General features: G+C 47.6%; 1 protein-coding gene across 1 annotated transcript in view; it reads right to left on the reverse strand.

Moving 5' to 3' along the window:
• Positions 1-27,989, reverse strand: part of nfat5b (nuclear factor of activated T cells 5b) — a 176,600-nt gene that overhangs the window by 50,307 nt on the left and 98,304 nt on the right. The window contains exons 6-7 of the mRNA XM_085991713.1: positions 16,442-16,614; positions 11,998-12,132 (exon numbers count right to left, since the gene is read on the reverse strand). Of these exons, the coding sequence (XP_085847839.1) occupies positions 11,998-12,132; positions 16,442-16,614 (308 nt within the window). The remainder of the gene's footprint in view (positions 1-11,997; positions 12,133-16,441; positions 16,615-27,989) is intronic.

Genomic DNA, 27,989 nt, shown 5'->3' on the forward strand with positions numbered 1-27,989 from the left:
TTTATCCATGTTATATTGCATCTGCCATGTTTCTGCCCAATCACCCAACATGTCCAAATCATCCTGGAGTTTCTCGACATCCTCCTCACAGCACACACGCCCACCCAGCTTTGTGTCGTCTGCAAATTTGGAGATATTACATCTAGTTCCCTTGTCCAGATCATTTATATATATTGTGAATAGCTAGGGTCCAAGGACCGATCCCTGCGGTACCCCACTAGTCACTGCCTGCCATTCGGAAAAAGACCCGTTTATTCCAACTCTTTGCTTTCTGTCTGCCAACCAGTTCTCTATCCAAGTCAATACCTTGCCCCCAATCCCATGTGCCTTAACTTTACATGCTAATCTCTTATGCGGGACCTTATCGAAGGCCTTCTGAAAGTCCAGATACACCACATCCACTGGTTCTCCCTTATCTATTTTACCAGTTACATCCTCAAAAAATTCCAGTAGATTAGTCAAGCACGATTTACCTTTTGTGAATCCATGTTGACTTTGTCCGATCCTGTCACTGTTTTCCAAGTGCTCTGCTATTACATCTTTTATAATGGACTCTAGCATTTTCCCCACTACCGATGTCAGGCTTAATTCCCCGTTTTCTCTCTACCACCTTTTTTGAATAGTGGGGTAACATTAACTACCCTCCAATCCATGGGTACTGTTCCAGATTCCATTGAATGTTGGAAGATGATCAGCAATGCATCTACTATTTCTAGGGCCACTTCCTTAAGTACCCTAGGATGTAGATTATCAGGCCCTGGGATTTATCGGCCTTCAGTCCCATCAATTTCCCTAACGCCATTTCCCTACAAATACTGATTTCTTTCAGTTCCACCCTTTCATCAGACCCGATGTTCCCCGGCATCTCTGGGAGGTTATTTGTGTCCTCCTTTGTGAAGACAGAACCAAAATATGTATTTAGTTGGACTGCCATTTCTTTGTTCCCCATTATAAATTCCCCTGATTCTGACTGCAAGGGACCTACGCTTGACTTCACCAATCTTTTTCTCTTCACATATCTATAAAAGCTTTTACAGTCAGTTTTTATGTTCCCTGAAAGCTTACTGTCATATTCTATTTTCTCCTTCTTAATTAATCCCTTTGTCCTCCTTTGTTGAATCCTAAACTGCTCCCAATCCTCAGGATTATTGCTTTTTCTGGCCAATTTATATGTCCTCTCCTTGGATTTTATGCTATTCCTAATTTCCCTCGTTAGCCACGGTTGAGTCACCTTTTTTGTTTTATTTTTATGCCAAACTGGGATGAACAAATTCTGTAGTTCATCCATGCGGTCTTTGAATGTTTGCCATTGCCTATCCACCGTCAACCCTTTGAGTGACATTCCCCAATCAATCCTACCCAACTCGCGCCTCAGACCATCATAGTTTCCTTTATTTAAATTTAGGACCCTAGTCTCTGAGTCAACTACTTCATTCTCCATCTTAATGAAGAATTCGATCATATTATGATCGCTCCGACCCAAGGGGCCTCGTACAACAAGATTGCTAATTAATCCTTTCTCGTTACATAATACCCAGTCTAAGATGGCGTGATCTCTTTCTAAAATTTAGTTAAGTTTTGCATTTAACATTTAACTTTAACCTTAACTTGTAGTTTCTTTTACAGTGCTAAACAAGCTGCCTGCTAGTGACAGTTACACAGTTAATTAGGTGGCTAGCTAGAACTGGCTACCTGGTAATTACTGTCAGCAGGGGCTGACTCAGGGCTTTGGAATTTCTGCTGGTATAAAAACAAGAGGCTTTTGCTAATGCATGGAGGTAAGTAGTACGGAGTCCAGTTCTATGGAGTACTGCTTTTACAGAGTACTAAACTTGGGAATTTGGTGAGGTGGGGGTAAGAGGTGCTGCTTGATACATTAAAAAAAATAAACAACTAGGGTTACATTAGGACTGTGGGCTAAGTTACAGTAAAGACCTAAAGCATATAACCAAATTTAATAAATTACACAAGGTTATTACCTAGATTAAAAACTATTAATAGGCTATTGAGTATTTCAAAACTTGAAAACCTAATTAGTTAAGTAAAATACAATAGCGATGGCAGGGCAGGTGATGTGTTGCAGCTGTAGCATATGGGAGCTGGTGGACCCCAGTGTGATCCACGGTAACCACATCTGCAGTAAGTGTCTGCAGCTCGAGGAACTTCGGCTCAGAGTTGGTGAGCTGCAGTCCAAGCTTCGGACACTGCGATACATCAGGGAGGGAGAAAGTTACCTGGACACTTTGTTCCAGGAGGCAGTCACACCCCTTAGGTTAAATACTTCAGATTTCATCCATGGTCAGGGACAGGAGGGTGTGACTACGAGTGAGGCAGGTTTGGGGATCCAGAAGGTAGCATTGGAGGAGCCTCAGCCCTTGCACTTGTCCAATAGGCACGAGGTTCTTGCAGCCTGTGTGGATGAGAGCAGGGATTGCAGGGAGCATGAGCAAACTGACCACAGCACCGTGGTACGGGAGGCCATTCAAGCTCAGGGAGTAAAAGGAATGTAGTAGTGGTAGGGGACAGTATAGTTAGGGGGATAGATACTGTTCTCTGCAGCCAAGAGCGTGAGTCCCGAAGGCTGTGTTACCTGCCAGGGTTAAGGACATCTCCTCGGGGCTGGAGAGGAACTTGGATTGGGAGGGGAAGGATCCAGTTGTCGTGCTCCACGTAGGTACCAATGACACAGGTAAGACTAAGAAAGAGGTTCTGCTGAGGGAGTATGAGCAGCTAGGGGCTAAATTAAAAAGCAGAACCTAAAAGGTAATAATCTCTGGATTACTACCTGAGCCATGAGCAAATTGGCATAGGATTAATAAGATCAGAGAGTTGAATGCGTGGCTCAAGGATTGGTGTGGGAGAAATGGGTTTTGATTCATGGGGTACTGGCACCAGTACTGGGGAAAGAGGGAGCTGTTCCGTTGGGACGGGCTTCACTTGAACCATGCTGGGACCAGTGTCCTGGCGAATCGAATATCTAGGGCTGTAGATAGGGCTTTAAACTAAATAGTGCAGGGGAGGGTTCAGGTGAGGGGAAACTTGGAAAGTTAAAGAGAAAGGACAAGGCAATAGTGCAGGGTAGCGATAGGGGTAATGGTAACCAGAGTGTGACAGGAAGGGACAGCGCATATAAGCATAAGAGTACACCAGCAAATACGGTCAGAGTAGGAAAAATGGTAAAAAGACAAATTAAAGGCTCTTTATCTGAGTGCACGCAGCATTTGTAACAAGATAGATGAATTGATGGCACAAATAGAAATAAATGGGTATGATCTAATAGCAGAGACGTGGTTGCAAGGTGACCAAGGCTGGGAACTGAATATTCAGGGGTATTTGACATTGCGGAAGGATAGCCAGAAAGGAAAAGGAGGTGGGGTAGCTCTGTTAATAAAGGATGAGATCAGTACAATGGTGAGAAATGATCTTGGCTCAGAAGATCAAGATGTAGAATCAGTTTGGGTGGAGATAAGAAATAATAAGGGAAAGAAGTCACTGGTGGGAGTAGGACAGAATATAAATCAAGAAATAATGGTGGCTTGTAAGAAAGCTACTGCAATAATCGTGGGCGATTTTAATCTTCATATAGATTGGACAATCAAATTGGCAAAAGTAGCCTTGAGGACGAGTTCATAGAGTGAATTCAGGACAGTTTCTTAGAACAATACGTTGTGGAACCAACCAGGGAACAGGCTATTTTAGATCTGGTAATATGTAATGAGACAGGATTAATTAATGATCTCATAGTAAAGGATTCTCCAGGGAAGAGTGATCATAACATGATAGAATTTCACATTTAGTTTGAGGGTGAGAAACTTGGGTCTGAAACTAGTGTCTTAAACTTAAATAAAGGCAATTACAAAGGTATGAAGACAGAGTTGGCTAAAGTGGACTGGGAAAATAGATTAAAGGGTAAGACGGTAGATAAGAAGGGCAGACTTTTATGGAGATATTTCATAACTCTCAACAAAAACATATTACAGTGAGAAAGAAAGACTCTACGAGAAGGATGAACCATCCGTGGCTAACTAAGGAAGTTAAGGAGGGTATCAAATTGAAAGAAAAGGCATACAATGTTGTAAAGATTAGTGGTCGGCCAGAAGATTGGGAAATTTTTAGAAACTTGCAAAGGATGATTGAAAAATAATAGAGGGAGAAAATAGATTATGAGAGTAAACTAGCAAGAAATATAAAAACAGACAGTAAGAACTTCTATAAGTATATAAACAGGAAGAGAGTAGCTAAAGTAAATGTTGGTCCCTTAGAGGATGAGACTGGGGAATTAATAATGGGAAACAAGGAAATAGCAGAGACTTTGAACAAGTATTTTGTATCTATCTTCACGGTAGAAGACATTAAAAGCATCCCAATAATAGTGGAACATCAAGGGGCAAAAGGGAGGGAGGAACTTAAAACGATCACTAGAAAAAAAGTACTAGGCAAACTAATCGGACTAAAGGCTGACAAGTCCCCTGGACCTGATGGCCTACATCCTAGGGTCTTAAAAGAAGTGGCTGCAGGAAGAATAGAAAAGCAAAATATTATTTAAATGGAGACTACAGAATGCTGTGGTACAGAGGGATCTGGGTGTCCTTGTACATGAAACACAAAAAGTTAGCATGCAGGTACAGCAAGTAATTAGCAAGGCAAATGGAATGTTTGCCTTTATTGCAAGGGGGATGGAGTATAAAAGTAGGGAAGTCTTGCTACAACTGTACAGGGCGTTGGTGAGACCACACCTAGAGTACTGTGTACAGTTTTGGTCTCCTCATTTAAGGAGGGATATACTTGCATTGGAGGCAGTTCAGAGAAGGTACACTAGGTTGATTCCTGGGATGAAGGGGTTGTCTTATGAGGAAAGGTTAAGCAGGTTGGGCCTATTCTCATTGGAGTTTAGATGAATAAGAGGTATTCTTATTGAAACATAAGATTCTGAAGGGGCTTAACAGGGTAGTGTGGTAAACCACTGTTTGTATTCCACTGTGTACATGTCTGTACATGCCTCGGCTGACTCCTCCCACGAGTCCAGGTATAAAGGTGACTGCTCCACAGTCCCTCTGTATTCTGGACTGGTCGACCACTCGAGGCACACCTTCATTCTCTTGTTAATAAAAGCCTGTTAGTTACTCGCTTAACCTCAGTCTTTTGAGTGATTGATAGCGCATCAATTTTATTAACAAGATTTTTTATAATGGAGAAGATCCTCACACCAGCATGCCTAGACTTAGACCATCGGGAGGCGGACGCATCCACCAAGTTTGCTCACTGGCTTAGGTGCTTTGAAAAATTCCTGATCGCCTCCGCTGCAACGGTCAAATCGGATGAGGACAAACTGGATGTCCTGACCTCCAAAGTGAACCACCGAGCGTACTCGGTCATCCAGGACGCGACCTCGTACACGGCTGCTATCAAGCTCCTCAAGGACCAGTACACGCGCCCAGTGAACAAGGTGTACGCCAGGCACCTCCTGGGGAGTCATAAACAACAACCTGGGGAATCGACCGAGGAATACCTTCAGGCACTGTCTGTGCTTGGCCAGGCCTGTGGTTGTAAGGATGTAAAGGCCGCCGTGTACACAGAGGAACTTATCCAGGACGCTTTTGTAGCGGGCCACAGGTCCAATTACACCCGACAGCGACTGTTGGAGCAGAGTGACCTCGACCTCAACAAGGCCTCTGAACTCGCACTATCATTGGACGCAGCCTACCGGGGCATGGATGCCTACTCCTCTGCACCGTGGACGCCGCGGGGAACGACAGCCTGGGACACGGTAGGACCGTCTCATAGCGCCGTGCCACCCCAGCCACATCCCAGCAATGGCCCAACTACTGCAGCAGTGTCCCAAGGCCAGAAATGCTACTTCTGTGGCCAGGCCAAACACCCCAGAGCTCGCTGCCCGGCGAAAAATGCGATCTGCTCGGGCTGCGGGAAGAAGGGACACTACGCCAGCGTCTGCAGGGCCAAAGCCACCCCGAACCCCAGCAGCGCCGCGTGTGGGCCATGCGGGCCGCCATCTTGGGCCTCCCCAGCCATGTGCGAACCACCGGAACAGCAGCCATTTTGGACGCCTCCAGCCACATGGGGATCATGGACGCCGCCATCTTGGACGCCAGCCGAGACACAGCAGGCCCCCAACACCGCCTCATCTGACACCCGCAACGACACACCGACCCCTACGCTGGCCTCCGTTACGCTGGACCAAGCGAGACCGCACCAACTGGCCCGGTCCACAATGGACATTAAGGTAAATGGTCACGAAACAATCTGCCTTTTTGACTCTGGGAGCACGGAGAGCTTCATCCACCCCGACACGGTGCGGCGTTGCTCTCTCCCAGTCCTGCCTGCGCACCAGCGGATTTCTATGGCCTCCGAGGCCCAGTCGGCGGACATTGGCGGCTACTGCGTGGTGACATTCTTAGTAGGCGGGACTGTGTACGATAATTTTAAACTTCTGGTCCTGCCCCACCTCTGCGCTGCCGTTCTACTGGGGTTAGATTTTCAGTGCCACCTTAAAAGTGTTACGATGGCGTACGGTGGACCCCTCCCCCCACTCACAGTCCGCAGCCAGCAGCTTCCAAACTGCCCGCCGCGCACCAGGTGCAACCTCTCCACACTCAGAGTCACCCCGCCTTGCACTGTTTGCTAACCTCACCCCCGACTGTAAGCCCATCGCCACAAAGAGCAGGCGATACAGTGCCGGGGACAGGGTTTTCATTAAAACCGAAGTGGAGCGGCTCCTGAAGGAGGGGATTATTGAGGGCAGCACCAGCCCCTGGCGAGCCCAGGTTGTGGTCGTTAAGACCGGCGAGAAGCAGCGCCTGGTCATCGACTACAGCCAGACAATAAATCGCTACACCCTGCTGGACGCTTACCCACTCCCCCGCATAGCTGATATGGTCAACCAGATCGCGCAGTACCGCGTCTTCTCGACCATTGACCTGAAATCAGCGTACCACCAGCTCCCTATCCGCCCTGAGGACCGCCAGTATACTGCCTTTGAGGCAAACGGCCGCCTCTATCACTTCCTTAGGGTTCCCTTTGGCGTCACCAACGGGGTCTCCGTCTTCCAAAGGGAGATGGACCGGATGGTCGATCAAAATGCGTTGCAGGCCACTTTCCCATATCTGGACAATGTGACCATCTGCGGCCATGACTTGCAGGACCATGACGCAAACCTCGAAAAATTCCTCTGCACCGCCCAACTCCTGAACCTGACGTATAACAAGGAGAAGTGCATATTCCGCACAACCCGCCTCACCATCCTTGGCTGTGTTGTGGAACACGGAGTCATTGGTCCCGACCCCGACCGGATGCGTCCCCTTATGGAACTCCCACTGCCCCAAGGCCCTGAAGAGGTGCCTAGGGTTTTTCTCCTATTACGCCCAGTGGGTCCCCTACTATGCGGACAAGGCCCGTCCGCTGATCAAGTCCACCTCTTTTCCCTTGACGGCAGAGGCCCGCTTAGCCTTCCACCGTATCAAAGAAGACATTGCCAAAGCCACCATGCACGCAGTGGACGAATCCATCCCCTTCCAGGTGGAAAGCGACGCGTCCGACTTTGCCCTGGCCGCTACCCTTAATCAGGCGGGGAGACCCGTGGCCTTCTTTTCACGAACCCTTCAGGGCCCGGAGACCAGACACTCCGCTGTTGAGAAGGAGGCCCAGGCTATTGTGGAGGCTGTGCGTCATTGGAGGCACTACCTGGCCGGAAAACGATTTACCCTGCTCACTGACCAGCGTTCAGTTGCTTTTATGTTTAACAACAAGCAGAGGGGCAAAATCAAAAACGACAAGATCTTGAGGTGGAGAATCGAACTTTCCACCTACAATTACGAGATCTTGTACCGGCCCGGGAAGCTCAATGAACCCCCGGATGCTCTATCGCGTGGCACCTGAGCCAGCGCGCAGATCGATAGACTGCGGGCCCTCCACAATGACCTCTGCCACCCGGGGGTCACCAGGTTCTTCCACTTCATCAAGGCCCACAACCTGCCTTACTCCATTGAGGAGGTCAGGACCATGACCAGGAACTGCCAAGTCTGCGCTGAGTGCAAACCACACTTTTATAGACCAGACAGGGCTCACCTGATAAAAGCCACTCGCCCCTTTGAGCGCCTGAGCGTTGATTTTAAAGGGCCTCTCCCCTCCTCCGACCGTAATGTGTACTTCCTCAACATTATTGATGAGTACTCCCGTTTCCTGTTCGCCATCCCCTGCCCGGACATGACCAGTGCCACGGTCATTAAATGTCTGAACGACCTCTTCACCCTGTTCGGTTTCCCCAGCTATATCCATAGCGACCGGGGCTCATCGTTTATGAGCGACGAACTCCGCCAGTACCTGCTCGCTAGGGGTATTGCCACAAGCAGGACCACCAGTTACAACCCCCGGGGGAACGGACAGGTGGAAAGAGAGAATGCGACAGTTTGGAAGGCCGCCCTGCTAGCCTTAAAGTCTAGGGGCCTTCCGACCTCCCGCTGGCAGGATGTGCTCCCCGATGCGCTCCACTCTATTCGGTCACTGCCACTAACGCCACCCCTCATGAGAAAATGTTTGTCTTCCCAAGGAAGTCCACATCGGGGACATCGCTACCGCCATGGCTGACGTCCCCAGGGCCGGTCCTACTGAGAAGACACGTGAGGACCCATAAAACGGACCCCCTGGTCGAGAGGGTCGACCTTCTCCACGCCAACCCCCAGTACGCTTACATTGTGTACCCGGACGGGCGGGAGGACACAGTCTCCATACGAGACCTCGCACCCTCGGGGGCCCCAGTAACCCACTACCCACTACCACCCCCCCCCCCCACGATCCAATATCCAACCCCAGCAGACGGCACGCCTGGGCCCCGCGACCCGCTCGACACCCACGAGGACTACACACCAGTGCCCCAGCCTACGCGGGACTCGACGCCGGAAGCTTCACTACCCCTGCCGTCGCCACATCGATCACAGCGGCAGACAAGACCTCCGGAGAGACTCCAATACACAAACTTTTAATACACTTCACCCCGCCGGACTCATTTTTAAACAAGGGGTGAATGTGGTAAACCACTGTTTGTATTCCACTGTGTACATGTCTGTACATGCCTCGGCTGACTCCTCCCACGAGTCCAGGTATAAAGGTGACTGCTCCACAGTCCCTCTGTATTCTGGACTGGTCGACCACTCGAGGCACACCTTCATTCTCTTGTTAATAAAAGCCTGTTAGTTACTCGCTTAACCTCAGTCTTTTGAGTGATTGATAGCGCATCAGGTAGATGCTGAGAGGATGTTTCCCCTCGTGGGGGAATCTAGAACTAGGGGCATAGTTTCAGAATAAGGGGTCGCCCATTTAAGATGGAGATGAGGAGGAATTTCTTCTCTGAGGGTCGTGATTCTTTGGAATTCTCTACCCCAGAGAGCTGTGGAGGCTGAGTCATTGAATATATTCAAGGCTGAGATAGACAGACATTTGAACTACAAGGGAGTCATGGGTTATGGGGAGCGGGCAGAAAAGTGGTGTTGAGGCCAAGATCAGATCAGCCATGATCTCACTGAATGGCGGAGCAGGCTCGAGGGGCCAAATGGCCTACTCCTGCTCCTATTTCTTATGTTCTTATAAATGTGTGAAGCACTTGCTGGAGATTGGTACTTTCTGGAAAAGGTAAACCTAGTAACATCAGTGATGCGATGGCTTATGAAGGCCACAAGTAGCAATAAGTTGCAGACTAAATTCATTAGTGGCTCACTCCTGTAAAAAAAAGTTTCCAATCTTCAATCACAGTTATACTAAATATAAAGTAAAGTAATAGTATTAATAAGCAGGCTTATTTTTAATTGATTTAGAATTTTTTAATGTATTTAAACCCTGACACTGTGCTGTGTGGTAGTCTATCTTTTTAGTTGGCATATCTAGACTCCAATGAAACCTGTACAGCAGTAATGGGTTGTCAGTAGGGAAAGAAGGCAGTAAGGATGTCATAGAGTCAGATTTATACAGCACAGAAAGAGGCCCTTTGGCCCATCGTGTCCGCGCCGGCCATCAATTCTAATCCCATTTTCAAGCACTTGGTCCGTAGCCTTGTATGCTATGGCATTTCAAGTGCTCATCTAAATGCTTCTTGAATGTTGTGAGGGTTCCTGCCTCTACCACCCTTTCAGGCAGTGAGTTCCAGATTCCAACCACCCTCTGGGTGAAAAAGTTTTTCCTCAAATCCCCTCTAAACCTCCTGCCCCTTAACTTGAAACTATGCCCCCTGGTTATTGACCCCTCTACTAAGGGGAAAAGTTCCTTTCTATCTACCCTATCGATGCCCCTCATAATTTTGTACACCTCAATCAGGTCCCCCCTCAGCCTTCTCTGCTCTAAGGAAAACAACCCCAGCCTGTCCAGTCTCTCTTCATAACTGAAATGCTCCAGCCCAGGTAACATCCTGGTGAATCTCCTCTGCACGTTCTCTAATGCAATTACATCCTTCCTATAGTATGGCGACCATAACTGCACACAGTATTCCAGCTGTGGCCTAACTAGCGTTTTGTACAGCTCCATCATAACCTCCCTGCTCTTATATTCTATGCCTTGGCTAATCACAGAATCACATCACAGAAACCCCACAGTGCAGATAGAGGCCATTTCAGCCCATCGAGCCTGCACCGACACATATCCCACCCTATCCCCGTAACCCCATGTATTTAATCCCCCTAACACTAAGGGTCAATTTATCATAGCCAATCAACCTAACCCGCACATCTTTGGACTGAAGGCAAGTATCCCATATGCCTTCTTCACCACCTTATCTACCTGTCCTGCTGCCTTCAGGGATCTATGTACATGTACACCAAGGTCCCTCTGATCCTCTGTCCTCCCTAGGATCCTACCATTCATTGTGTATTCCCTTGCCTTGTTAGTCCTCCCAAAATGCATCACCTCACTTTTCAGGGTTAAATTCCATTTGCCACTGTTCTGCCCATCTGACCAACCCGTCTATCGTCCTGTAGCCTGAGGCTTCCCTCCTCGCTATTTATCACTCCACCAATTTTCGTGTTATCTGCGAACTTACTGATCATACCTCCTACATTCATATCTAAATCATTAATGTACACTACAAACAGCAAAGGACCCAGCACCGATCCCTGCGGTACACCACTGGACACAGGCTTCCAGTCACAAAAACAACCTTCGACCATCACCCTCTGCCTCCTGCCACGAAGCCAATTTTGGATCCAATGTGCCAAATGGCCCTGGATCCCATGGGCTCTTACCTTCTTGACCAGTCTCCCATGTGGGACTTTGTCAAAAGCCTTACTGAAGTCCATGTAGACTGCATCAACTGCACTACCCTCATCCACACACCTAGTCACCCCCTCAAAAAATTCAATCAAATTGGTGTGTCTTAAAAGGCATAACAAAATTATCAGGGAACAATTCCTCCAAGATGTGAAGTTGGAGAGTAGAATGCTTTATTGGTTTGTTTATTGGGCTTCATGCTGGACACTTGTCATAGTATAAGTACAAGGCTCTCATTCTGAGCAAAAATAGCATAGACAGAGTTTACACAACAGGCTTCATGGTTTACCACAAAATAAACCAAGTGATGGCCATGTTGCTCACAAGTCTGAAGTTAATTCTCCAAGCCTGGTTCACTGGTGGCTTATTTTGCCGTGATGTCCCAATTAGCAACTTGTTTATATCTGATAATTATGTGGTATTATTTGGAATTTTTTTTGTGGTAGCACTTTTCACATGGAAGCAGTTTCAATGTACACTGGTGCATGTTGCAATGCACAAGTTGCAGCTGCTGGAACTGTTGCAGTAAGCCACCAATGGAGTCCTGGAGACAGAAGACTTTCTTTTAAGATGACTAGTGCTCCTCAGTTACTGCACTCAATGCAAGGTGCAGCTAACAGTTAATCCCAGCTGTGCACCACACTATACAGGTACCAGTCATCTGTTACATAATGGTAGCCTCATATTAATCAAAAATTAAAAATCTTTATTTTAGTTACACAGTCAACTTACCTGAATTATTCTCTTGAAAAATAACCTTTGCGCCTTTTAAAAAGTTTTTTCCGATCAGAAATAACTCTTCTCCTCCTTTTACTGTGCAAGTGTGCAGGCTTTTTTTCAAGATCTCTGGTGCTCCTGCTGGTTGAGCTTTAATCAAAATGAAAAACAAAACTAGTTTATAATCTATAAAGTGGCTACACCAAAATTACACAGCAATTTCAAAACTACGGTACCAAAATTCTGAAGGACTTTACAATGCAACAATACAAGGTGGGAACAAGTTTATTTTGTGTTTTATTTAAATTATCTATTATCTCAGTCCCAGAATTTTACATAATAAAATAAACCATAAAAGCAAACTACAGTACCATATTTTTAACTTTACATGTACGCTAAACATATATAGTCACTTTGGATAACTTGTTCTTGGGAGTCTATCATAGTGAGAGAAATCTTATCACTATTGATCACCTTATAAATATGCATAATGATCTCTTAAGATGGCTAGTTTGGTGATCTCCTTCAGGTTGGTTTTTAATCATCAAGGATCAAGATGTATAAATCAAAATGGCTTTAATTTTTAAACCCATGGCGCTCATGTTGGTGAAACATGTTTTATAAGGTGTGCAAATCAAAATAGGGTGGAATTAGTAGAGGTTAAACTGCTTTATAAGGTTTTAGAGTGATTTTACTAACTTCAAGAGTAATGGGTAAGAAATACTAAGAAATGAACCATACATAATAATGAACACAAGTTTGATCCCCCATTCTACTGAGATCCCAATCTAAGCTATGCTGTATTGGAAGACATAGAATGAAGGCTAGACATCTCCCCAAAAGAAATAGGAAACTCAACAGCAAGTGTCACTAGGGTGCTCTGTACAGCTCTTAGAGGATAGCCAGCAACAGTGCTGGAAAAGGCCTAGAAACAATGTTCCCTTTAAGCTGCGAAGTCCTGCGCAGCCGACTCACCGGCTTTTAAATGGAAAAAAAACACACATACGCGGAATTTTGAATGGGCCGCGCAGCCTATTAAAGGGCCCACGCAGCCCAAAAGAAAAAGAGAGAATATTGCCTCGGAGCAGACCATTCGTGCAATATTTCCTCTCAGCCACAGTAGGTGTGTAAAACAGTGTTACAATTTTTGGATTTTTAAAGAACCTTTTCTATCTCAATGGTTTCACAGCAGTTCACATAAGTAGATCTTGTCACTATGTTCTGAAAACTGTATCTCTTCAGTAATCTGCCCTTGCATAGTTGCATTACCCTAAGAATTAACAATTACAGTGCTAGCCTTAGCTCAGTGGTAGCACTCTTGTCCCTGAATCAAAGTCATGGGTTTAAGCCCCATTCCAGGACTTGACCATATAATCTAGACTGACATTTCAGTGCAGTACTGAGGGAGCGTTGGAAGTGCTGTCTTTCGGATGAGGCATTAAACTGAAGCTCAGTCTGCACTCTCAGGTGGGTATAAAAGATCCCATGACACTATTGAAAGAGGAGCAGGGGAATTCTCCCAGTGTTCTGGCCAATATTTATCTCTCAAACAACAACACCACAAAAACAGTTTATCCGGTCATTTATCTCATAAACCTGCAGAAAGCTCTGCTACAATTTTCAGGCCTCTCTTCTGACACGCCTGGAATCCGGCACAATTATTTTTTAAGTGGTGAAGGTACAATAAAAAAAAGCTTTGTGCTGGGCCCCAGGCGGGAATCTGAAGAGGGGTGTATCAGTGGAACTCGAAGCTGATCCATGGGAGAAACAGAAACTTGGGAATAATGAGACCAGCAGACTGCGGCCCAAGGGCTACAAGTAACCAAGCCAGGGACCCTGCCAACGGAACAGGCAAATAAGATGAAAGCACAAGGACTAATCAGATCACAGAGAACTGGACTTCACCCGAAAGGCACACTCAATTAAAAAAAAAAATAGATTTAATGTATAATTACAGAAAAGTAACATGCTCTCATGAAAATAGCTGATAGGAAAGAGCCAAAAATATGTTCCAAGCAAGATTGTGAGCATTTTTTGTACCTTTTTTTATAAATGAGCTGACCAACAACATTTTCCCGACAGTTAACAGGTACAGCTCTGTGTAGGTATGTGTAAATAGAGATTTTGAGTCAATATGTAAACAAGCGGTTATGAGCAAGTCTGTGTATATATAGTGTAACTAGGCCAACAGTGTAGATGGTGTGTTTACTGTTGAGCTATAGCTCCACATTTGTGAAGAATATTTTACCGTTCTTTTAATCAGCAAACATAGATGAATATATGTATTATATATTAAGCTACTTTCCTCATAATGCAATGCAGGAAATGTCATGCAAATCTTAAGTACATTACAAATACAGGAGAAGGCAAACAGTTGCAAGCCCTTCCTTCAGACTAATATCATCATAGTAATAAACAGATCAAACTGGTAAGTTGCCCAATGACAACTGCCAATTTTGCAAACTACAAGAGATGCAATTCATCACAAGCCATGTTGGCACACAATCTAACAGAAGCAACGCACTATTTTACTCTGCATCTTTGGTAATAAAGCATTTATTGGGAAAATTAAACCAGACATAGAGAGTGACGGATTAGTATAATTTCCAGAACCAGTCTTAGAATAACCAGCTGCAAGTAGCAAATGCAAATATCCACAGTGAAAACAAGTTCTTTCCCCCCCATAAAGTAAACTGTAATGCCTATAAGGCATCAATTATACCATTTAAACTCCACAGGCATGCAAGATTTGTTTTAGTCCTAGGTACAATGCAAAGGTACAATTATTATCTGGTTAACATTTAACAGACAGCATTAGACCATTTCACTTTTACCTTCAATGCTAAATCCAGGTTTATGCTTTTGTGTTGTAACATGAAAGACAACATCCTTTAAAGAAATAGCCACGGTAAGTTATCGATGAATAAATTAAACAATTTCCTTTTTTAGTTTAAACCAGTTTAATTATGACATAATAATGTTTGACCTTTCAAACAATTAAATGTTGCTTATCTACTTTCTTTGGGGATCAGAGCTTTAAACTTGAATGTGCTGTTGAATTTGTTAAGCATCATACTAACAATTCAACTCTTGGTGCAAAAACATTGAGCTTCGAAGCAAGAGTGTCATAATGAAGAGTTATTATTTACTACACTTTAAATGATTTTGCTTCCATTTTTGTTACAAAATACTTCCCACCGCCCCCATACAAAAAAAATGTCCTTAATACAATTCAATTTTATATATTTATGTGGATTTCCCATGGAGTTGCTCAGAGGAAGTCGGGGGGAAATGGTGCTTTTTAAGGAGATAGATACATCGAGATATGTTGCTTGGAAGGGGATGCTGGATTTTGGGGATTTGCAAAGGGTGTGGGGTGATTTCAGGAGGCTGGCGAAGTGAGCAATCATGAGTTGGCGTGTGGGGGTTGGGACGGGGGAGTAGCGAGTAGTTGGGGAGGAATTAATTACTATTTCTGGAGGGGGTAGTGGGTGTGGGGGCAGTAAGGAATCTGGAGTGTTGTAGTGGCTATTGGGGCATTTGCAATGCAGTGGTGATTAGGGGGCAATGAACAGTTGGGAGAGGGATAGTGGGGGAGTTTAGAAATGTGTGCCAGTGAATGAGGATGTGCAAAGAATTACAGAGATGAGGTCTGGGCCTAGCAGTGGAAGGAGTAGTATACAAAATAACCCAGAATACTCAATACCAACAATCCAGAAACTTCACTCCTATCCCAATTATCCACTGCCCCCATACGCACTACCCTCCCTCAAATCCTAAGTACACCCTCCACAACTACTCACTACCCACACTCACCAGCCCAAGTTCCCACTATCACAGGCCCCCTCACCCAGTCCTCACCACTCCAAGTAACTGCAGTAATTTGAAATGGATGCAGAATGGCAGTACTGGGGTGGAGATACAAGATATATATGGCGTAATAGAGACTATACCTATTACTGCAGTCACTTTCCAAATACATGACATACAATTGTTGTTAAATTCCTTAAGAGTAGATGTTCTGAAAAAGTGATTTTACCACTCTCCAACCACAACTTAATAAGATATCGAACTGATTTCAAGTTATCCATTTCAGAGGTGATTTTTCTCCTCCTTCCCACTTTGTGCTTTGGCACCCTCAACACCATAAAATCATTTTAAGAAAAAGTCTACTAGTAAGCAACATAATTTTAACTGGTTAAACGCAACAATATTCCTGTACAGACTTTGGAATCCTTCACTCTTTGACAACCAACACCTAAGTTCTCTGGACTTTGGAAATGAGATGTCCCCCTATGAGGAGAGAGCATGCACCCTATAGGTGAGCAAACAGAAACTGTGTGTAAATATCTCAATACCTTGGTATCGAGATTCCTAAGCATGGTGATGGGTTTCCGCCTGTGGCAGACAACCGGCTAACCCAAAAAAAAACTGTACTTTGAAAGAAAATATTACTCACTGCATAGGATGGATGATGAAGGTGTCTGCAGGGTTAAAGTAGACCCATCAGCACGAACAATATTCACTCGGAACACCAGCCGTGCACGAGTACTTTTCTTCTTGGATCCTGCAATGCCAATTCGCGCTTCAACGTCAGCGTTCCTGAGTTTTAGAATTCCCACACAGTCAACCCTACAAACACAAAAATACAGATAAGAATTTAAAACAGTATTTGTGCAATAGCTCTCAAGAATAATCTCATGAAAGTCTTCCAGTTCAAGCTGGCACTCTTCTTCCCCTCCCCTGACCAACAACAACTTGCATTTATATCGGTCCTTTAACATAAAGAATGTTCCAAGTCACTTCATAAATAGGTGTAGGGAAAACAAACCCTGCACCAAGAAGGGAGTGATTAGGAGGGGTGGCTGACAGCTTGGTTAAAGAGGTAGGGTATGAGGAGGTTTATGAAGGTGCAGTTAGAGATGAGAGGTTTAGGGAAGGAGTGTTAGAGACTTGGACCAAAGAGCCTGAAGGCTCTGCCACTTACGGTGGAGCAAAGAGGTACGGTGAAGTACAAAAGGTCAGGTAGAGGAATGGAGCATTTAGGAGGGGATTTAGGGCTGAAGGAAATAGGCTGGGACTAGACCATGGAGGGATTTAGAGACAAGAACAAGAAATTTAATGTGTTGTGGCCTGGGGAGTAAGTGCAAATTAACAAGGATTGGAGTGATGGGCAAAAAGAATAGTGCAGGACAGGGTACGTGTGGTAGAGTTTTGACAAGTTGGAGTCTATGGAGAGTAAAGAACAGCAAGACAGCAAGGAGAGCATTAGATTAGTCAAAACTGGAGGTGGCAAAGATATGTATAATGGTTTCAGCGGCAGAGGAGCTAAAATGAGGACAGGGGCAGTTAATGTTGCAGAGGTGGAAGTAAACGGTCTTGGCGATGAATAGAATGTGGGGTTTAAAGCTCAGATCAGGGTGAAACAAGATGGCAAGAACGTGAACGGTCTATTCCAGCTTCAGAGAATGGCAGGGAAGGAGGGTGCAAATGGAGTTTGTGGCAGGGGCCACAAGTCTTTATCTAGGTCTTGATATTGGACAAGCACTTAGACAACATGGAGGTAATCAAATGGTTGCAAGAAGTGGTGGAGAGGTAGAGCTGGGTATCTTCAGCTTAGACATGAAAGCTGACCCCATGCCTACGAACTATGTAGCCGAGGAGCAGCATTTGGATAAGGAATAGGAGGGCCAAAGATAGATCCTTGGGAGATCCCTGTGAGATAACACTGCAGGGAAGGAAATAGAAGCCACTGCTGAAGATAACGGTGTGGGAGAGAGAATTGCTGGAGATGCACTGGCCGCATTCAGATAGTTAGGAATTAAACCATGCAAAGGAGATCCCGTGGTGCTGACCACTGGAGCAGACGCATTAGAAGAGAATGGCATAGTCAATTGAATGCTATGGAAAGAACAAGGAGAACAAAAAGGACTAATACACCACAGTCACAGAGAACTTAATTCACAGTTTGGCAAGGGACATTTTGATGATGTGACAAGGGTGGAAGACAGACTAGAGGAATTTTAACTAGAGTTTCAGAGGGATTGGCATATAGTAGGGAGATGATATAATTATGGATGCTAAGAGAAGAAAGGGAAGTTAGAGATGGGGCAGTGAGGTAATTCTGTCAGTCTTCTTCCTTCCTTCCATGCCCCTTTATCACCCCCAAGTCCTCCCCTGTCCCCACTCCAAGGTGCAAATCCCATCATGGTCCCTCTACCCCTCCCTGTACACTGCATCTGGTTTCTACCCTTTTTACACCACCAAGCTTCTGCCCTTTATTCCTATCCACCCTCCCAAACCGTCAATCTTGGCTTCTGCCCTTGGTTTCCCCCCCACCCCCGCCCTAGTGTTGCTCACAGTTTTTCCACTCTTTCATCCCTCTCCCAGCACCACTCCAGAGCTCCTGCAGAGTCCTATTGTTGCTTCTGTAAGTGATTCCATCTGCTGCATATTGTGGAGGGATTTCCAGATCTCATGACAATTTCTGTCCATGGTATGCATAGAATCACTTGCAGCAGCAGCAATAGAACTTGGGTAGGAGCTCCAGATCAGTGCGACTATCCCTCCTTGTCCTTCTTGACTTGTCTGCAGCCTTTGACACGGTTGGCTACTCCATCCTTCGCCAATGCCTCTCCACCATTGTCCAGCTGGGTGAGACTGCACTCGCCTGGTTCCATTCTTATCTATCTAATCGTAACCAGAGAATCACCTGCAGCGGCTTCTCTTCCCGCTCCCGCATCGTTACCTCTGGTGTCCCCCAAGGATCCTTGGCCCCCTCCTAATTCTCATCTACATGTTGCCCCTTGGCAACATCATCCGAAAACACAGCGTCAGTTTCCACAGGTACGCGGACGACACCCAGCTCTACCTCATCACCACTTCTCTCGACCCCTCCACGGTGTCTAAATGGTCAGACTGCTTGTCCGACATACAGTTCTGGATGAGCAAAAATTATCTCCAATTAAATAATGGGAAAACCGAAGCCATTGTTTTCGGTCCCCGCCACAAACTCCGTTTCCTAACCACTGACTCCATCCCTCTCCCCAACATCTGTCTGAGGCTGAACCGCACTGTTCGCAACCTTGGTGTCATATTTGACCCTGAAATGACCACATATCCGCAACATAACAAACACTGCCTACTTCCACCTCCGTAACATCGCCCGTCACCGCCGTTGCCTCAGCTCATCCGCTGCTAAAACCCTCATCCATGCCTTTGCTACCTCTAGACTTGACTATTCCAACGCACTCCTGGCTGGCCTCCCACATTCCACCCTACGTAAACTTGAGGTCATCCAAAACTCGGCTGCCCGTGTCCTAACTCGCACCAAGTCCCGTTCGCCCATCACTCCTGTGCTTGCTGAACTACAATGACACCCAGTTAAGCAGCGCCTCGATTTCAAAATGCTCATCCTTGTTTTCAAATCCCTCCATGGCCTCGCCCCTTCCTATCTCTGTAATCTCCTTCAGCCCCACAACACCCCCCCCCCCACCCCGAGATATCGGCGCTCCTCTAATTCTACCCTCTTGAGGATCCCTGACCAAGCTTTGACCAAGCTTTTGGTCACCTGTCCTAATTTATCCTTATGTGGATTGGTGTCAAATTTTTTGTCTTAAAATACTCCTGTGCAGTGCCTTGGGATGTTTTACTACGTTAAAAGGTGCTATATAAATACAAGTTGTTGTTGTTGTTGTATGAAGGGAAGAAAACAATCCCATTCATGCTGATTTTCGTCTGTGAGTGCAGACACTCGGGCTAGGCCATGAAAATGTTGACTGTTGAAAACATATGTTAGGCAAATACGTTCACTACAAGTCCAGCCTGCAATATGCCTGGGATACTTGATTCAGACACTAGGGCCGAAATTTTGCCTACATCGGCAGGTCCGGTGCCTGTGGGGGGGTCACAACCCCGCTGCTGGCTCCAACCCGCTGTTGAAAATTAACTTACCTTAACAAGGCCTATTAAGCCCGCCCAGCACGTTACCTGACCCAATTAGATGGAGTGGGTCTGGTGACGTCATTCATGACGCATTTTCAGCCTGGATATTTAAAAGGGACCATGGCCACATTACATTTGAAGTTAATCTAACATACTGCTGTCAATGCACTACAGCATTGAAGTGCTGCAAACAATGACAATGACTGCACAGAGGTATGCTTATAGAGGGAATCTTCCCTTCCGATGGGTGGAAGAGACCTCCCCAGGAGACCAAAACAGCCTGGTTGCAGATTGCACAGGAGGTCACAAGCAGGGATGTGTTCAGGAGGACCTGGGTGCAGTGCCGCAAACGTTTCAATGATCTAATTAGATCAGGAAACATTAGTACAAAGCCACACTCGACCTCATCCTGCTGTGCCTCTCATCACATTCCCAGCACTCTGCCTTCCCTACCCTACTCCTGACAATCCTTACTCACATCAACATACCTTGCACCTCCATCCATCCCTCTCTATCTATATTATCACATCCCCATCTCACTAGCCACCCCTCACACTCACCCTCATCCTAGTGCAATCATACCAACTAACAATGCACAAGGGTAGCCACTTGGGTATTTTATCCAATGTTCATGTAAAGTTTCTGTTAATGTGCTGTCAAACATAAAAATCTTTATTTTCAACACTTTCTGGTCTTGGACAGATTTGTGTGCACCTTTGGAAGTGGCTTAGTGAGTTGCAGTGAATGGTGAGGCATAATGGTATCCCTGCAATGGTGGTGAGTGTGAAAGGAATGGCTTGGTCATTGTAGTGATGCTTTATGGTGTTGGTGTGGGGTGGTGCCAACCTGGTGCATCATGTGGCAGCCATATGGGTGTACAGTGTAAAGTTAATTATATCTGGCCATGATGAGCTATGAGGAAAGATTCGATAGAATGGGGTTGTTTTCTTTGGCACAGAGGAGGCTGAGGGGAAACCTAGTTGAGGTGTATAAAATTATGAGGGGCCTAGATAGAGTGGAAGGACCTATTCCCCTTAGCAGAAGCATCAATAACCAGGGGGCATAGATTTAAAGTAATTGGTCAGAGGTTTAGAGGGGATTTGAGGATAAATGTTTTCACCCAGAGGGTGGTGGGGGTCTGGAACTCACTGCCCGAAAGGGTGGTAGCAGAGACCCTCATCACATTTAAAAAGTACTTGGATATGCACTTGAAGTGCCGTAACCTACAAGGCTACGGACCAAGTGCTGGAAAGTGGGATTAGGGCGGATAGCTCTTTGTTGGCCGGCATGGATAAGATGGGCCGAATGGCCTCCTTCTGTGCTGTAAATTTTTATGATTCTATGAGGCCATCCCTGGCAGCAGTGTGCTCAGGTGCTGATGTCCTCTGTCCTGTGCAGCATCGGGTGATTGCGATGAAGGTTGGCGTTGTTGTTGGTGCTGCTGGTGTGCCTGGTGCTGCTGGTGTTGGGGCTCATCGTGGTCCGATTTCGAGGACCACAGTGAGACAGTACAAATGGCACCCATGTTGATGAAATAGATGGCAGGTGAAGTACAGATGGCAGATGCATTCTGTCAATGGTGAGAGTTCTTCCAATGAGGTGACACTGGATGGAGACTTTGCTGGAAACACTTGCAGCCTGCAGAATCTGCACTGGAAATGGAAAAAGCAACAGCTTCTGCCTAAGGAAAGTGATCATCTATCAGTGGGAGCTTTTACTGTACGTCTGATGCTGTCAAGTAATCAGCTGAAGCAATGGCCACAGAACTCCCACCTCAGGTTGACAGATGTGGTTCCCGAGCTGTGTGAATCCCGTGACCATGCAGGGAAATTTAAAAAGTAAGTGGAAAAGACTCTTAAGTGCCTGTAAACTACCTAATAATGATTTCAATTGGGTCGCCCGCTACTGCCGGTCAGCTCCGCGATGACAGACGCGCATGGGGGGGAAGGCAAGTGTGGGGGCGGGATGACAGCGGGTTCCTGGCCCGCATTCAAGAATAACAACTTTCCCACCAGATCCGCCACTGATCGCGCCCGCTACCACCCTGGAAAATTCCGGCCAAGGTGTGAAAAAATGGCCAGAAAATAATTTATTGCTCACCATAGACATCTCTTCAACTTGATGAACATATAATACAGTATACTACTGCGTAGAAGAATGTATCTTCTCTTATGTAATTCATCACATGCTCCAATCTCAGCTTGGCTGTCTGTGTACCAGCAGTGTCAATGTACAGTAGCCTGGTGGTTATGGTACTAGGCTGGCACCCAGAGGTTATGAATTTGAATCCCACCAGTAAACAACCATGAAAGCTTTCTGGATTGTCATAAAAGCCCAACTGGCTCACTAATATTCTTTGGAGAAGGGAACCTCCCCCCGGCCTACACTACTTTAATTTTATGTGGCTGAGACGAAGAACTGGTTTCCTTATCAATCGCCAATGTGAAATGTAATAGTTTAGGGCAGACGTCGACGACGAAGCCCAACACCGCCTTCAGTGTGCCAGTGCAGCTTTCGGTCGCCTGAGGAAGAGAGTGTTTGAAGACCAGGACCTCAAACCCGGCACTAAGCTCATGGTCTACAGAGCAGCAGTGATACCCGCCCTGCTGTATGCCTCAGAGACATGGACCATGTACAGCAAGCACCTCAAAGCACTGGAGAGGTACCACCAACGCTGCCTCCGCAAGATCCTGCAAATCCATTGGCAGGATAGGCGCACGTTCAGTGTTCTTGCTCAGGCCAACATCCCCAGCATCGAAGCTTTGACCACGCTCAATCAGTTCCGATGGACGGGTCACATTCGTATCGGGCATGCGGACAGACTCCCAAAACAAGCGCTCTAATTGGAGCTCCAGCACGGCAAGAGAGCCCCAGGTGGGCAGAGGAAACACTTCAAGGACACCCTCAAAGCCTCCTTGAAAAAGTGTAACATCCCCACCGACACCTGGGAATCCCTGGCCCAAGACCGCACAAAGTGGAGGAGAAGCATCCGGGAAGGCGCTGAACACCTCGAGTCTCTTCGCCGGGAGCAAGCGGAAGCCAAGCACAGGCAGCGCAAGGAGCGCACGTCAACCCAAGCACCCCACCCACCCATCCCTTCAACCACCGTCTGCCCCACCTGTGACAGAGACTGTAGGTCCCGCATTGGACTAATCAGTCACCTGCGAACTCATTTTTAATGTGGAAGCAAGTCATCCTCGGTTCCGAGGGACTGCCTAAGAAGAAGAAGAAGGAGAGTTTAAAACTTTGCATCCGAGAGTAATAGTTTCACTGCTGCAATTTGAAAGATAAATTGTGGAAGGTAAATATGGATTGCAAAATACAGAACCGTGATCTGCCCAAAATGGTTTGCCAAACACTCCACAGATTCCAGAGGACAAGGCAAACTCATAGATCCTGGTCTGAAACTGGTTCACCAAACTCCATTGGATTAATAGCTCATTGTTACTGCTGCAGTCTCACAAATCAAGCCAACACAATACAAATATTTTCATCAGTAACAACTTGCATTGGTAAAAGTAGTTAAAAAAAATAAATTGTATTGTTAATGAAATTAATTTGTTGAATTCTTACCAACTGATGCGCTATCAACAATACCAAAGACTACGAAATGGACTTATATGAAGTAGGCTTTTATTGACTAAGAACTAGAGCATGCCTCTGCTAGTGAATCCATCCTAAGAGCTCCCGGGGGAAGGGTGGTGAGTCACCTTTATACCCGGGCTTAGGGGTGGAGCCAGGGGCTGAGACATGCCTGGACTTGTACAGGGTTAACAGTGGTTTACCACACAGGCATGTACAGGTTAACAGTGGTTTACCACATTCACCCCTCGTTTAAAAAAGAGTCCGGCGGGGTGAAGTGTTTCAAAAGTTCGTATACGAAAGTCTCTCCGGGGGTCTTGTCTGCCGTAATGATCTTCGTGGTGCCGGTTGCGGCGGTTCTTTGCCCGCGGCCGCTTCTCGCGTGGGACGGAGCACTGGCGTGTCGTCCTCTCGGGGTAGGGATGGCACCGGCATGTCGTCAGTTCGTGGTAGACACCCCGGTGGTGCATCGTGGGTAGTGGTGGTGGGTGGAGGTAGTGGATGGTGATCGATGGTGTTTTGGGTGGTACCTGAGGGTGCGAGGCCTCGAATTGAGACTGTGTCCTCCCGCCCGTCAGGATACGCCACGTAGGCGTACTGTGGGTTGGCGTGGAGGAGGTGAACCTTTTCGACCAGGGGGTCCGTCTTATGGCTCCTCACGTGTTTCCTGAGCAGGACGGGTCCCGGAGACGTCAGCCATGGCGGTAGTGATGTCCCCGAGGTGGATTTCCTGGGGAAGACGAACATCTTCTCGTGAGGGGTGGCGTTTGTGGCAGTACAGAGCAGTGATCGTATGGAGTGGAGCGCATCGGGGAGGACATCTTGCCAGCGGGAGATTGGGAGGCCCTTGGATTTTAGGGCGAGCATGGCGGTCTTCCACACCGTTGCATTCTCCCTCTCTACCTGTCCGTTACCCCGGGGGTTGTAGCTGGTAGTCCTGCTCGTGGCTATGCCTTTCTCGAGCAGGTACTGGCGCAGCTCGTCGCTCATGAACGACGAGCCCCTGTCGCTGTGGATGTAATTGGGGAAGCCAAATATGGCAAACAGGTCGTGGAGGCACCTGATGACTGTGGCGCTGGTCATGTCCGGGCAGGGGATGGCGAAGGGGAAACGGGAGTACTCGTCAATAATATTGAGGAAGTACGTGTTGCGGTCAGAGGAGGGAAGGGGCCCCTTGAAATCGACGCTAAGACGTTCGAAGGGGCAGGTGGCTTTAATCAGGTGTGCCCTGTCGGGCCTATAAAAATGCGGTTTGCATTCGGCGCAGACCTGGCAGTTCCTGGTCATGGTCCTGACCTCCTCGATGGAGTAAGGCAGGTTGCGAGCTTTAATAAAGTGGAAGAACCTGGTGACCCCCGGGTGGCAGAGATCATTGTGGAGGGTCCGTAGCCTATCGACTTGTGCGTTGGCACATGTCCCACGGGATAGGGCGTCTGGGGGCTCATTAAGTTTCCCGGGCTGGTATAAGATATCGTAGTTGTAGGTGGGTAACTCGATCCTCCACCGCAGTATCTTATCATTTTTGATTTTCCCCCTTTGTCTGTTGTTAAACATAAATGCTACTGACCGTTGGTCAGTGAGCAGGGTGAAACGTTTACCGGCCAGGTAATGCCTCCAGTGCCGTACAGCCTCCACTATCGCCTGGGCCTCCTTCTCGACTGAGGAGTGTCGAATTTCGGGGCCCTGGAGGGTCCGTGAAAAGAAGGCCACGGGTCTCCCCGCCTGGTTAAGGGTTGCGGCTAGGGCGAAGTCAGATGCATCGCTCTCCACTTGGAAAGGGATGGACTCATCCACTGCGTGCATTGTGGCCTTCGCAATGTCCTCTTTTATGAGGGTGAAGGCCGCACGGGCCTCTGCCGTCAGGGGGAAGGAGGTTGACTTGATGAGGGGCCGGGCTTTATCCGCATAGTTGGGCATCCACTGGGCGTAGTAAGAGAAGAACCCTAGGCATCTCTTCAGGGCTTTTAGGCAGTGGGGGGGGGGTAGTTCCAGGAGGGGGCGCATTCGGTCGGGGTCGGGGCCGATGACTCCGTTTTCCACCACGAAGCCAAGAATAGCGAGGCGCGCGGTGCGGAACGTACATTTTTCTCTGTTGTATGTCAGATTCAGCCGTTGGGCCGTACGGAGGAATTTTTCTAGGTTGGCGTCGTGGTCCTGCCGGTCATGGCCGCAGATGGTGACATTGTCTAGATAGGGGAAGGTGGCCTGCAGCGCGTTCTGGTCAACCACCCGGTCCATCTCCCTTTGGAAGACCGAGACCCCGTTGGTGACGCCGAAGGGGACTCGGAGGAAGTGGTAGAGGCGACCGTCAGCCTCGAAGGCCGTGTACTGGCGGTCCTCAGGCCTGATGGGGAGCTGGTGGTATGCCGACTTCAGATCAATCGTCGAGAATACCCGGTATTGTGCTATCTGGTTGACCATGTCAGATATGCGGGGAAGTGGGTATGCGTCTAATTGCGTGTATCGATTGATCGTCTGGCTGTAATCAATAACCAGGCGCTGTTTTTCGCCGGTCTTTACTACCACCACTTGGGCTCGCCATGGGCTGGTGCTGCCCTCGATAATCCCTTCCCTCAGGAGTCTTTGTACTTCCGATTTAATAAAGCTCCTATCCCCGGCACTGTACCGCCTGCTTTTAGTAGCAATTGGCTTGCAGTCTTTGGCGAGGTTAGCGAACAACTGGGGGGGGGGTTTGACCTTCAGGGTGGACAGGCTGCATACTTTGCGCGGCGCCGTGTTTAAATTCTGCTGGCTGCAGACTGTAAGTGGGGGCAGGGGCCCGCCATATGCCATCGTGACGCTCTCCAGATGGCACTGGAAGTCTAATCCTAGCAGTACGGGAGCGCAGAGCTGTGGCAGGACAAGGAATTTAAACTCTCTGTACTCCACGCCGTTCACTGTCAGAGTCGCTACACAGTAGCCGCCGACGTCCGCCGTATGGGACTTTGAGGCCATAAAGACCTGGTGGCGTGTGCGCATAACCGATAGGGAGTAGCGTCGCACCGTGTCGGGGTGGATGAAGCTCTCCGTGCTTCCGCAGTCGAAAAGGCAATTTGTGGCATGGCCATTTACCTTTACGTTCATCATGGACCTGGCTAGTTGACGGGGCCTAGATTGGTCCAGGGTGATGGAGGCCATCGTCGAGGTCGGTGGGTCGCTGTAGTATTCGCCCGCGCCGAGGGCCTGGTCCCGAGATGGTGTCCAAGATGGCGGCTCCCCCTCGGCTGGTGGTGTCCAAAATGGCGGCCTGCACGGCTCACACGTGGTTGGTGGGGTCCAAAATGGCGGCCTGTACGGTTCACACGCGGTGCTGCTGGAATTGGGGGTCGATTTCGCCTTGCACACTCTCGCGTAGTGGCCTTTCTTGCCGCATTTGGAGCAGGTCGCGTCCTTTGCTGGGCATTGCTGTCTGGGGTGCTTGGCCTGGCCGCAGAAGTAGCATTTCTGGCCTCTGGTCATTGCAGCTGTAGTTGGGCTGCTGGCGGCTTGTGGCCTTACCGGGTCCCAAGATGGCTGCTCCCGTGGCATCCACGTGGCCATCCGGTCAGGGGGGTAGGCGTCCATGTTCTGGAGGGCCACGTCTAACGAGTTAGCGAGGGCCACCGTCTTCTGCAGGTCGAGCCCCCTCTGTTCCAGCAGCCTCTGCCGAGTATAGTTGGACCTGATGCCGGCTACGTAGGCGTCTCGGATCAGGTCTTCCATGCATTCCTTGGCCGTCACCGCTTTGCAATTACAGTCCCGGCCGAGGACTCTCAGTGCCAGTAAATATTCAGCGCCCGATTCCCCGGGGCGCTGTTTTCGGGTAGCCAGGTGTCTGGCGTAGACCTCGTTAACAGGCCTCACGTATTGTTCCTTTAGCGTCGCGATGGCGGCCGCGTAAGTAGTGGCGTCTCAGATGATCGAGTAGACTCGGTGGCTCACCCGTGAACTCAAGACAAGCCGTTTCGCGTCATCTGTAGTGACAGTAGTGCTGGAGGCCTCCAGGAAGGCTTCGAAACAGCTCAGCCAGTGTTCAAAGTTATTGGCTGCATCTGCTGCTTGAGGATCCAGGTCTAAACGTTCCGGCTTCAAGATTTGCTCCATGTTGAAAATTAGTCAATAAAATTGATGCGCTATCAACAATACCAAAGACTACGAAATGGACTTATATGAAGTAGGCTTTTATTGACTAAGAACTAGAGCATGCCTCTGCTAGTGAATCCATCCTAAGAGCTCCCGGGGGAAGGGTGGTGAGTCACCTTTATACCCGGGCTTAGGGGTGGAGCCAGGGGCTGAGACATGCCTGGGCTTGTACAGGGTTAACAGTGGTTTACCACACAGGCATGTACAGGTTAACAGTGGTTTACCACACCAACTGAAAAACATAAGTATCATGTTACCTGGTGCATTAAGGCAGTTTAAACAATGTGCAAGAAATTGTTCCACAACTTATCATAATTGTATAGTAATTAAATTGGAATGAAATGCACATGTGATGAAAT

The sequence above is a fragment of the Somniosus microcephalus genome, chromosome 6 (genome assembly GCF_052327205.1).
Source record: "Somniosus microcephalus isolate GS21.2 chromosome 6, FLI_Smic_1.0, whole genome shotgun sequence".
NCBI classification, from domain to species: domain Eukaryota; kingdom Metazoa; phylum Chordata; class Chondrichthyes; order Squaliformes; family Somniosidae; genus Somniosus; species Somniosus microcephalus.